The sequence below is a fragment of the Euleptes europaea genome, chromosome 14 (genome assembly GCF_029931775.1).
Source record: "Euleptes europaea isolate rEulEur1 chromosome 14, rEulEur1.hap1, whole genome shotgun sequence".
Taxonomy (NCBI): Eukaryota; Metazoa; Chordata; class Lepidosauria; order Squamata; family Sphaerodactylidae; genus Euleptes; species Euleptes europaea.
In genome coordinates, this window is record NC_079325.1 from 29,172,707 (window position 1) to 29,185,803 (window position 13,097).

The 13,097-nt window shown below is 43.1% G+C and overlaps 1 protein-coding gene across 1 annotated transcript in view; it reads right to left on the bottom strand.

Moving 5' to 3' along the window:
- The window catches only part of KAT6A (lysine acetyltransferase 6A), a 58,903-nt gene that overhangs the window by 7,944 nt on the left and 37,862 nt on the right, over positions 1–13,097 (bottom strand). Inside the window, exons 9-14 of the mRNA XM_056859976.1 lie at positions 9,751–9,866; positions 7,867–8,008; positions 7,142–7,303; positions 5,286–5,379; positions 1,909–2,140; positions 526–730 (exon numbers count right to left, since the gene is read on the bottom strand). Of these exons, the coding sequence (XP_056715954.1) occupies positions 526–730; positions 1,909–2,140; positions 5,286–5,379; positions 7,142–7,303; positions 7,867–8,008; positions 9,751–9,866 (951 nt within the window). The remainder of the gene's footprint in view (positions 1–525; positions 731–1,908; positions 2,141–5,285; positions 5,380–7,141; positions 7,304–7,866; positions 8,009–9,750; positions 9,867–13,097) is intronic.

Here is a 13,097-nt window from a genome sequence, read left to right on the forward strand (position 1 = left end):
CAGCCCCACCTCAGCTGGTTGATATGGCCCAAGAAAATGAGGCATGGACCAGACCCAAAACATTTGCCTTGGTGTGTAGGTCCCAGGTTTAAATTCCAGATGAGCCTAATTTTCAAAGGAGGGTCCTTAGCTCAGTAGAGCCCATTCTTTCTAAGCATGTTGCTCCAGAGCCAGTTTCTTGTCTCTCCAGTTAAACTATCTCAGGCTGCAGAGCCAGAGAACACCAAGAGTTGCTTCTGATGCTAGATGTAATATTAACTCAATTCAGTATAAAGGCAATTTCATATGCAGGATGGGACAAATCGACAGGACCAAAAGGTAAGGTGGAAGTGTGCTAATTTTGGTACATGTTTCTAAGCAGTTCTCGCTTAGTCCTGTTTTAACAGCTCCTACCTGTAATTTCAAAGCAACTCTCCCTGGGATAGCATGTCATAATTTCAGCCATGATTTTCTCACTTATGCATTTTTATTTAATTTACCCTATGGCTCCAATGTTAAATATTTTATCTGTCCATCCACACTGACCTCTATGTCTCTCTCCTTTGGCTGCAGCTGCTCTTCATTTTCCCCCTCTTCTGGATCTTCCTCTTCATCTTCGGAAACCACAGAGTTTGAGACAATGACTGGAGTCCAGCGCAGACATTCTGGATCCACAACTACAGGCCGAAGGTTCAGTTTCAGCTTTGCCATGTGCTCCTGGATAAGTTTCTCCCGACGAACTATTACAAATCTGGGAGTGGGGCAGGGAGAGAAGTCCTTCTGTCAGTTGACATTATAAGTACAGGTTAGCAAAGCACAAATAAAGGAGGAAAAAGGGACAAACAAAGGTCTGGTGTATCAGTGAACTTCTGCCACAATAAAGCAGCCAACAGCCTGAGATGCAGTATTCTGGCAACAGGCATATCTGAGGTATGCAACATGTAAGTTTCGTATTTGTCCTTTCTTATTTTATCCTACATGTTTGTCTGCAGAGCTATTAAGAGGAGAGCAGGCTCCACAAGTTGTTAGGAATCCGGTAAGCGGGAATACCTGCCCTCATAATATTCAAATTCTGCACCAGGGCCAGTTAAATTTTAAGATGCCTATATATTATAAAATTTGGCAAGTCTGCATAATTTATGTTGGAGTTATGAAGAAGAGAACAGCACGTATGAAGAAGGGCAAAATCCCCCCCTGCTCTGACGAACTCTTATTCAGCATCTTCTGTCTTCTGAGAGATCACCAGCTGTTGCCCACATATTTCCACATGCAGCTCTGAAACTTGTAAGGTCTAGAAACTTGCTTTTTATTTTAAATAAAAGTAAAGCTAAGATGCTCCAAAGACTGAGGCTGCAATCCTGATGGGGGTGGGGGAGAATCTTCATAGGAACCGGGATAAACCGGCAAACACGCCGGTGCAGGGGAAAACACACCAGCGTCTGGGAGCGACGGAGCTCCGCTGGCCACCGACACCAGCACAGCAAGTCTGGGAACTAAATCCCGGAAGAGGATGGCCACGCCGGTGTGGGGGAGGCGTTCCTGGGGTGTTCCCAGGGGCAGAGCTGCCTTTGGGCAGCTTCTTAACCCCCTTTGCCCTGGGAACTCCCCCTTGAGTGGCCGCAGGGTTGCCCCACCTTTTTTGGTTGCACAGCCTCACTGTTTTCAATGGGGAATTTCCCCCTATTTTTATTTTTGAAGATCCTTTTTTCCTCTCTGCAGCAGCTGGGAAGCCTCAGAGGAGGAGCCACGGCTCTGCTGCTCCTAGCCTCCGTCGATCTACCCCCCCCTTTAGGAATGGGCTGTAATTCCGTAACCAGTTTCAGCGCTATTAAAGGATATGAGGAACACACCGTTAAGACCTTGATCATGACCCTGCCATTTCTAGGCCTGCAAATCTCGTCAGGGAAATAACAAGGCTGCCAAACTCACTGATCGTTGCGGAAATCAAGCATTCGCAGATGGTGCAGAGTTGAAGTGATATCTTGAGGGCAGATCCCACTCAGTTTGCTTAGCTTCTTGATACTGATCTGCTTGTCATTTTGGTGATAAAGGCACTCCAAGATTACGCTTTTCCAATAAGCCATGTAGGAGAGACGACCCAAATCAGATAGCGGCTTCTCTGGGGATCCTGCTTGGCCTTCATGTTTTGATAAAAGATAACCTAAGAGAAAGCAAACAAACAAAAAACACCCCTAAGGACAGAGTATCACTAGATGGCTGCGTTCTACTTCCAACCAATGTTATAAGGGATGCTTGCTCTGGGATCGGCTGTAGGGATGGGGAGACAAGGCCAGAGATAGGGGAGTCGGACTGAAATTCAAGGGCTACAGTGATACCTCAGGAAATGAAATTGCCACCATAATCCTCCCAGATGTGGAGGCTCAAGCTAATTCCCTGCAAAGCATTCACTTCCCTTCCAGTCACCAGAGGACACTAATCTTTGCAGAAGACATTTTGAGTTCCAAACCTTCCAATCAAAAATCCTCCCAGCCATCAATCACTAACTGCTTCACTGCAGATTCAAGGGGGCAGTCACAGAAACAAATGTCAGTGAATCACAGGAAAAAGGCCTTGGAGGCCACACCCTGAGGAGTCTGACCATATCATAACAGCTAGTGATACCACAGCACCCACTAGGTGGCAGATTTTTCCCAACACAATGATTACGCCCTAAGAATGCAGGTAAGAGTGCCAAACCAGTCACAACAGCTGAAATTCCCAGTTCACTGTAGACTATATTAACGCAGTGCTATGAAGCAGTCCCCAAGAGGAGGTGCGCATTGAGGGTTTTTCCCCTCCTGCTTTCAACAAGGAAAACAAACCCTCCAAGAACTATTTCTGACACTAACAATGGAATTTCTATCTTTAGTTGCCCAAAGAATGAGTGGCATTTTAGAAGGGGGAAACTGAATAACTTACTCCTGTGGATACTAACAGGGGAAATATTCTCTCCCGCTGAAAAAAAGTTGTTATCCTTAAGGTCTCTTTTACTGGACTACAGCCACATTGAAACAATTCTGGCCTGCTCTCTTCAGGGCAATGCATGGCAACGCCAGTTCCTGAACTCCAGTCTATGTTCTCTATAACAGCAATGCCCTTGTTTTTAATCCAGGGCAGCTGGCCAAATTACCATCAAGCTAATAAGCACTTCTGTCCCCTCCCCCCTTCATTTGACACCATCAATGGGGTCCAGAAACAAAGCTTTTTCTGAAATGGCCCACACCCTTTAGAACTAGTTCCCCAAAGAGGTAAGGAAGGCTAATTCTATAACGCAATAAATCCTTTTTTGATTGGCTTCTGGTTGAAAGCTAAACTGGAAAGGTGATACAGGATTCTTTTTGAAACTTAAGATAAATTAAGCACTTATTCTCCTCTTTCTATAATTCACCATTTGAGGACTTCTCACAAGGTAAAGTCTCTCTCTTTCTCCATGTTCTTGTTCCAACATGAGGCATGGATTTTGTTGTCTAGAAGAATGGACTTTAAACCAGAACCCACCATCTAACCAATTGTAGTGGTCAAAATGGGACACAGGACCCAAGACATAGAAGATGTCTCGGAGAAAACTAGTATTTTAATAGAAAGCAACGATCTGTCATAGAACATGTTTCTTCTGATTCATCCCTACCAGCAAGAAAACTGTGGGTATGAGTTAGCTGCTGCCTTTTACAGTCTTCAAAGGCAGCCTGAAGTACAATACATTACAGTAGTTAAGCTATGAAAAGATGAATGACAGCTGCTAGATATGAATGAGAGAGAAAAGGCAGCAGAGGTGGGGATTCTTAGCTACTGTTGCCACCTGACTTCACACAAGTCTCGCTGTCTAAAAATGGCTGGCGCACATCAATGCCAAGAAAAGGCATTCTCTCCACATCACAAGGTCCATCATTTGTCACCCTATGTCTTTATAAAATAGTTTCAAACAGCTCTCTCTATACCTAGTTCGCAAGGACAACTGCCTTTAGATAACACAAAGGCAAGTCAAGAGACCCTTGAATCTAAGAGCTTCTCCCTTCCCATGTCTTCAACTCACATTTCAATCTCAGAAGCCCTTTTCTGACACAAATTAAGGAGCTACTAGCACAAGACAAGCAATTATGTACAAGCAGCCTTAAAGTAGAAGGTTGGTTTGTCACAGGAAGTAAAGATGAGCAGTGTTCACTGGAGATTACTTGCTCAAAGGGTGACGAAAGAAAAGCATTCATGGTGGAAAATCCACGTTTCATCTCTGGTTTTTGAGCAAGTGACCATTAGAATGGGGGAGGGGAGAGACACTGTAGATCAGTGGTAAGCATGGTAGCAGCTCTTTACCTGAAACCTTTGAGAGCTACTGCCCCACAGAATAGACAGTACTGACCTGTATAGACACCTGTGTGTGCTCATTCCTTCTAAAGGGCATAATATGGGCCTTCCTCTTTGTTGTGAGTGTGAGTGAGTGTGTGGTCAAGTCACAGCTGACTTATGGCGACCCCGTAGGGTTTTCAAGGCAAGAGAGGTCCATAGGTGGTTTGCCATTGCCTGCCTCCACGTGGGCTGAGAGAGTTCTGAAGGAACAGTGAATGGCCCAAGGTCACCCAGCAGGCTTCATGTGGAGGAGTGGGGAATCGAAGCTGATTCTCTAGATTAGAGTCCATAACTCTTAACCACTACGCCTCACTGGCTCGCTCCTCCTTGTTATATAGGAAGTAATCAAATTGGGGTTGGTTATCTATAAACCGAAAAGGAGCAAGAACGCTCTCACTGGGTTGGATCCAAACTAAAGTTTCCTCTGACAGAAGGCTCGTCCATCAACAGGATGGAATCACACACACACACACACACACACTGCTACAGCCCACTAAGCCCCCTGAAATGCTGCTCCTGGGGGACAGGGGACCCTCAGGAATAAAATGAGGGGCAAATTAGGGGTCTACAAGAAGATAGGGGAATTATACTTCTCCTTCAGTTGGTGGAAAATTTGGTCTGGATCCAACCCACTTTGCCTTACAAATAAGGAGAATGACACTTCTTTCTGTCCTAGCAGTGTGTGTGAGAGAGACAGAAAGAGGGGGGGAATCTTACTCTCAGGTATCTCCTGGGCTTAAATATGATGGGACGGAAAGTGCAGGAGCATGTGGATGCAAAGTGACTGAACATGTAACTGCACAGAAAGATGTAGGGGGAAAGGTATATTTTGTAATCTATACCAGGCAACCAGTTCAATACATCCTTTAGGTCAAGTTTAGCCAAACATATTACCAGAGAATTTCCCCCCACAAATTTTAGAATAAAGCTAAATAGGAAGCAGAAAATGTGATGATGCTTACTGAAATCGATAAGGAACCTGCCGTAGCCCTTGCGCTGGTACTGGGGAAGAATCATTATGCAGGAAACGTTGTACTTCTGCTGGCAGTGTTTCTCCTGGTAAAAGGGAGAAAGAGGAAAACAGACTTTTAAAAGCAAAGGATTAGCAAGATGGAAGTTGTTCAGGACAAGTAATTAATTCAGAGGGAATATTGCGGTAAAAGACACAGGGAAAACCATGCACATCAGCATGAAAGAAACCAGTGCTCAATGAAAGAATATGGAACAGTATCAAGCCACTGCTGTTGTCACTAATACAACCTCTGCCAGTACGGGGAAGGGAAGTGACAGACAGGTCTCTCAGTGAGCATATTAAATTCCCATACACCAAGTAAAACCAGTACATCTGGCCCAATACTCCCTGGTCCAATTGGCAGCACCTCTCTGTGCTGGTCTTTGCGAGACCTGCCACCTGTGATGATTTCACTAAAGATGGCATTGACTGAAGCTGGAACCCTCTGCAAGCAAAGCATGTCGTTCTACCACTCTACTATGGTCCCCAAGTGCTTACAGCATCCCCCTCTACCCATCAGGAACAACATCCAGGGTAGAAATTCCGAGCAAGCACAGGCCTGGAACACATGAAATCAATAATGCAACCTGTGAGCATATTTATGGAGATGGGATAGCAGGCTCTGGTTAGAGATGCAAGATTTCCTTTGCTAAACATTTGCTATGAGAGGACAACAGCTGGGTGAGGGGGGAGGGAGATCTTTCAATCCTTGAGCCTGACCCCCCCAAATGAGAAATGCTAAAGCCACATTCAGCCTCTGTGGTGTCTATTCCAAAGCACAAACAAAAGCTTTGAAATGAGATCAGCATCTGATTTGAGAAGCAAGCTCTGTGGAGGTAACAATTAATGTTTACTTCACCAACTAGCTCTACTCTTCACCCCCCCACCCAAGGGACTAGGAAGTCATTTAAAACCCTCTCCCCTTGGAGCTGCTAAGCTGGAATTCATGGTCCTTTGAGGATACACACTGTTCAACAGTATAAAGAAAAAAGCTGCCCTTATTAACCGCTTCAGTTCCCTGGATTCTGCCAACACTGAATTTTCAAGCGCATTTAGGATACAGAAACTGTACCAGTTGCTTAGAGGCACAACCAAAAATTGATCTAGTTAAACTCAGTACTGTTACACATGAATTGTTGTAGTTACACTTAAAATTGGCTGTTTACAGTTGCCAAACCTACAACTCAAACCCAGTCACACGTACTTCACAATTAATACTGATTTCAATAGACATTTTCAGGGGTATCTGCTAAAGACTAGCCTTAAAATAAAATGATTAACCATACACAGACTTGGTAGGAATGAAAATAGCAAAATTCAGCAGCACCGTTGTGTGAACATGGTCCACAGCCAGTCTGGATTGTGCATATGCCACAATTGCACAGTAATTATGCAGAATGTGGGACTCAGCACAGAATTCAGTTAAGAATCCAAACTCTGTTTAGTTTCTTTTCAAATAAAACATATGCTTAAATATATGCTCGAATGTTTATAGACACTGCCTACTAAAAGCTGGGATCACAGATATAGTGCTGAATATCAACCATCAGCCATGACCGCAGAACCAGAATTCAGTATGGAAATTAAGCAAAATACTGCAAATGTGCTTAGTCTGCTTAAGGTATGCCAGTTATAGAACTTATCCTTTTCTTCAAGCAAAATTTGGATTACCTTGGTGCAGAATAAAGCACACACAGCCCTCAGCTAACAGAAGGTGTCATGTAAGTGACATTGCCCAGAGCTACCAAGGCACCGACATCTCTGGACAAGTCAAAATCCAGATCTGGTGGATCTTTGCACACTCACCTTGGAGAAGTAGCCAACGAGGTGGCAGCCCTTAACATCGTTTTGTGTCAGCACATAGAAAAGAAATGGCTCCACATCATAATACAGTGTCTTATGGTCCAGGAAGAGTTTTGCCAATAGACACAAGTTCTGGCAGTAAATGGTACTAACATTGCCATCCACCTTAGAGAAGCAGAGAAAAGGTCAAGTCAGTATCCAGAACGGAGCGCTAACAAGCAGCTACAAGAAGAGCATCTTGATTAACTTGATTATGATGCAAGCAAAGAAGAGAAAGCTATCTGAAGGACTACAGCTCTGACACTTAAGAAGCGGAGAATGTGTGCAAATTTGGGGACGCATCCAACAGATTATAAAAACCCTGACCACCATAGGTGTACAAAAAGGTATTTATATAAATCCAAGAATAAGAAATATTCCAGCGGATGTTTATGTTGGATTGAGCCTTAGCAAGCAACAAGAAAAAAAACGGATTTGGGAAGGGGCAGTTTGCTTACTCATTTCCGTTTCCCTATCCACTGATCCTCCACTGTAAATGATAAATCCATACAATCCCACCCATGGTGGAGTTCCAAATGCAACAGTAAACACACAACTAAAATAGCACAGAGATGCCTTGGAGTTCTCATCACTGCAACAGAACTTATTCAAACAAAATTCACAACAGATTATGCTCATGTTTTAAGTGCTAACAGCCACTGCTTGAGGTAAAAAGCTTTAAAACTTACCTCAAAGACTGAAACATTGCTCTTCCTGTAAATTTCATTGGCTGGGGGATGGAACCAACCACACTTTTTCATGTGCTGCTGCAGGATAGTTCTACTTTTCATATACTTGAGACAGAATTCACAAATGTACAACTTAGGCAGCCTGTGAAACAAAAGGATGGCTTTTTTAAAAAAGTGTCCTTAAGATACAGGAGATTATTTGTGCATGGTATGGTCTTGCAATATTCTCAGATGGGCAATCAGCGCAATTCTCTTCACCGTGGCAAATGACAGGGCCGAAGACAGCCATTGCATGAACGATGGATACACATGAGGCAGTACAGAAACAAAAGGAGAACAGGTTAAGACATGTATTAGGTTGGCTTCAATTATACCCTTGAGATTGCCTCCAGCCTACATTATAATCAAGGGTGCCCATCACTGAATGTGAAACTGTGCAATCCTTTAGACAAGATTGCTTTAGGTAGGATTCCTGCTCCAGCAAATACTTGAACTCCAGCGTCATTATCCAGCTCTATACTGTTGTTTTTATTTTATGTAAGCGGCAACTGCATGTTTTAAAACTAATGGTATTATCAACACACATACAAATAAAATAATAATTTACATACTTCCTAGGTCACCAAGTACAGTGGAAAAAGCAACATGTATGTCCACAGAGGCGAGCCTGATTTGTCAGATCTCAGAAGCTAAGCAGGGTTGGTCCTGCTCAATATTTGGATTGCAGACCACCTAGGAATACCAGGGACACTACACTGAGGCAGGCAATGGCAAACCACCTCTGAAAGTCTCTTGCCTTGAAAACCCTATTGGGTCACCGTAAGTCAGCTGCAACTTGACAGCAAAAAAAAAAAGGCCACAAAGTGTTTCACAAACCAAGTATATCAGCACAAGTTATCAGTTCAGAATGATACTATCAGCTCCCACTGACTGTGGGACGTTCCGCTCCAAATAGTACTTCCTTCAAGTAAATCTACTTCTGGGCTGCATTTAAATTCAATGACAAATCATGTAAAATTTGTCATTACAGGAATGAACCCTCCAAATCTTAGGAGCTCACAAATTCCCTGCATATGCCTCAGAGATTGAAGACTTTCATATTTCCGACAAACCAGAGTTTATCACTTCATCCAAACAGAAAACTATAGTTTGCTTTCCTGCCTCCAAATCACATTGGTTGGGGGCTTGAAATGTAGATGAAATGACAAATCATGTTTCAAATTCAGAAGAAAGGGGGGGATGAGTCCAAGAATTCCCAGTGCTCACTCGTGTAATGACAAACCATGATGTCCCATCATTACGCATGAATGGTGCCACACTACAGCATCTAAGCGCTTGCTTTCATTTGTTAAATGTCGAGAAGCATCTATTCAGAATGCCAAGAAGATCAACATGCAGATGTGTAATTCCTGATGCAGAATGTCACAGGGTGAAATTTTAGAATTTTCTTTTTTAAAGCAAGTTTCTAGCATTGATGGATACAAATAATCATTTTGCACCAGTAGGCATTGTTTTTAAAAGTTCAGAAATGGAGGGGAAGGGAAAGACACTGGGTAAAGCTTATGTGCCTTCACCTTTCTTGCTACAATGTTCACACCAGTTTTCAAACTTTTACGCTCCTCTCTTTCCCTTTTCACAGTCCTTGCTAGAAACAGTTAAAGTTCTTTGAAAGCCTCAGCTGGGGAAATGCTTATGAAAACAAGCAAGTAAGGATCTTTACTTATGTTGCATAAATTAGCCTTGTCACACATTTGTTTCATACAAAAACACAGCCAAGAAAGTGCATTGTAAACACAGGCTAAAGCTACAAAGGTCCACACATCTTCACTTGATAAAAACTCAGCTGTGTGATATCAGGTATGTAACGAGAGGGTTTGTGTGTACCTGGAATACTCTTGTGGGTATGGAGAGGAGTACCAGGTGTGGATTTCATATTTCCCAAACTCGATGACTGATGGACAGCGGACTTGTGGATCTGGGGCTCCTGTCACTCCTACTTTCTGTTTAAAAAAGAGAGAGAAACATTTCCCAAAGTTAACACTGGCACTACTTAACAGATTCAGGACCCAATGAAGAAGCAACAGCTATGTGGCCACCTTCCCAGAGAAGCAGAAGGATTATAAAAGCAGGTGTGCTAGGAAAACAGTTATGCCGATCAACACGACTAATTTGCAACAAGTGATTATTCTTAAGGAATAGGCTTGAATTTTTAACAAGTGCTTGATAGCCGCTTCATAAGTCTAAGGACTCCCACATCCCAAGTTCAGCTATTATAATCAACAAAGCCTCACGGGGAACCACCTGTGGCCCAAAGCCAAAGCTCTCTAAAGGGACTAAGTTGTTAAAAACGACCACAAACACATATTTTTTAAAAAAGTCTCTACCATATGCAGCATCAGACAGAGAAGGAAACAGCTCTCCTGGCATGTACCATTTCCAACACTGAAGGGCATTTGTGTCAAAACAAAAAAGGAATCCCCCAAACTCACAACTGTAGTTAGAAAAATTACGTTCTTTACCTTCCTTTGCAGCTATTGTATTTAAGAAACAAACCGAAGCAGAAACACAGCAAAATAAGGCCATTATTCTCAAGTGTGTTGGCAAATCATCAGCCTTTCTGGCAATAATTTTGACCTCCACTGTTACTTCTGATGCATATATGTAAAATGAAATGTTTTTCCTCTCTACAGTCCCTTGTGTTTTTCCTTATTCATTCTAAAAAACAGGAGGGTTATTGGATCTAACTAAAAATGTCTGGTCAGTTGCCAATCATGACAACACAAAGCTACCCGCTGACAAAGCAGAGTCTCTAAATACTAGATGGATTCCCCCAAGCATGCAGAAAAATATGATTTTGTAACTTAATCAAAAAAACCTGCCTGATGAGGACTGAAGATGCTCCAGGAGGCACTGAATGTTTGTTTGTTACTATCTTTCCATTCACACAAAGGCTCAATGCAGCTTAGAAGAAACATCCCATTAAAGCATGTAATAATAACATTAAAGACACCAGCAACATTAAAAGATTATACTTGGCAACCACCATCAGTGGTTAGAGTGTTGGGCTAGAATCTGGGAGACCCAGGTTCAAAACACCAGTCTGCCATGGAAACTTGCTGGGTGACTTTTGGCCAGTCTCACACTTCCAGCCTAACCTATCTCACAGGATTGTTGTGAAGATGAAATTAGGGGAAAGGCAGCATGTAAGCGAAGAAAATAAAATAAAAATAAAACCCAGCAGGTGAGAGGTTGTCAACGGGGAAAAACGAGAGAAAAAACAGGCTGGATCTTCCAGCAAATTCTAAAAAACAAATAGAACTATAAATGGGGGGAAATGCATTTTTGTCCAAGTAGCCACAGTTTGCCATGTTTATTATGCCTTCATACACTATGGTTTCTGTAGTGACTGTTCAAACTAAGTTTCTAGGGCTGTATTCATTGCCAGAAGCCCAGGGAGTTTGCAGGCTCCTTAGTTCTAAACAAGTGCTAAAAGCATTTTATCTAATGCCGAAAGACCAAGCTCTTGCTTTCTTGCCCTTTGTGGCCTCCCAGGTTTCTTTAGCATGAGGGAGCCAGGGCAGATGGTTCCTCAGTAGGGACCAATTAGTTCAGCTTAACCAGGACAGAGGCTCCTAGTTAGAGCTGTCTCTTCTTTTTGTATTTTCCCCTTGCTTTTCCAGAAGCAAGGGGAGAGCTTCTCAGGGCTCAGATACTGGGGGAGTGGTCAGAAAAGGAGATAAAGACTCCGTCTGAGGAGTCTTCTCCCAGCTCCACTGTAACATTGGGGGAGGCAGGAGGAAGAGGTTGTTTATGCATGGGTACTTTCACTCACGTTCACCCCTCCCCCCGGCCCGGTCTGTCTCAGTTGTTCCTTGGAGTTATGCATGAGTTGTCCCTCCATTAGAGATGACCTCACTGCAAGCCCTCACAAAGCCTGGACCTTCTCGTTTCTCTGTTAACCTGATTCTTCCCTCTCCCCTGAGCTCAGCCTAGGTGAAATCGCCATACATAAGGCAAAGTGTGGGACATGCCAGCTTAGTTTTGCTCACAGCCAATTACAAAGCAGCATGTCCAGAGGCGGGGATTCAAATACTTCCTGCTTCCTTGGAGCTCTTTCTGAGCAGAAGAAAGGCTTTTTAAAACTGAGGCTTGGATTCCCCCCTTTTCAGATTGCTCCATTTGTTTGTTTTATGTTCTTAAAATGCTTTTTTATGCAACAATTGGGGTTGGGGGTGGGAACTTTTCTCTCACTACAGCCAATTACGAAGCAGTATTTCAAGGGGCAGGGATTCAAATACTTCCTGATTTGAGCTTGGAGACTGCTGGTGAATAGACTCCCAACAGGAAAGTGTGGGTCCGGCGAGCAACGCGCCTCAGGTAAAACTCCCAGGCATAAACAACCGGAGTCATTTTGCAAATATCCATATCTTTGCTCTATGATACCAAGTGTGGTACAGTGGCCAAGCAGGGACATATGGGTACAAATCCTCATTCAACTTCAAAGCTTACTGGGCAACCACGGGCATCTCACTATCTGCCCACACAATGCATCTTGCAATGTTGTTCTAAGAATAAAGGGAGATGCAAACCAAAGTAAATATGCAAGAAATAAATGACAGTTGCCCCCTTTCTTCCTGGACTTCACAAATCCTCCATTTGTACTAAGGTTCTATGTTCCTCCTTTCATTAGGTCCAGGAACTATTATTTATTCTGAATCTTTTCTGCCTTTTTGCTGTTTCCACATGGTGCTCAGGGCAGCAACCAAGAACAGAAAAAACAAAACATAAAACAATTAATCACAATGAAAACTATGATACCTAGAACAGCAAAATTACTGAAAGTAATCAAAATAGAAGCATCAGATAACTGAAGTTTAAACATTCCGAAGCACCCTCCAAAATAAAACAACATTAAAAGGACGCTGCGAGAAGGCAAAGTGAGCCTCCTGGAGGGTGCATGTTCCAGTTTGGTTGCAACAGCCAAAAAAACCCTGACCACCACACCAATCCTACTCACCTTAATTCACATGGCCTACAGCACAGGGGACCAGCAGAAACTGTAGGTCATGGGCAGGGCCACATGGCTGGAGGCAATTCTTAAGCTACACTCACCCTAACATATATGGAATAACCTTTAATTCCATATAACCCTATCACTAGCACCTTGATCTGGGCTGAGAATCAAACTGGAAACTAGCGAAGAACATGGAACAACAATGGAATTATGTATT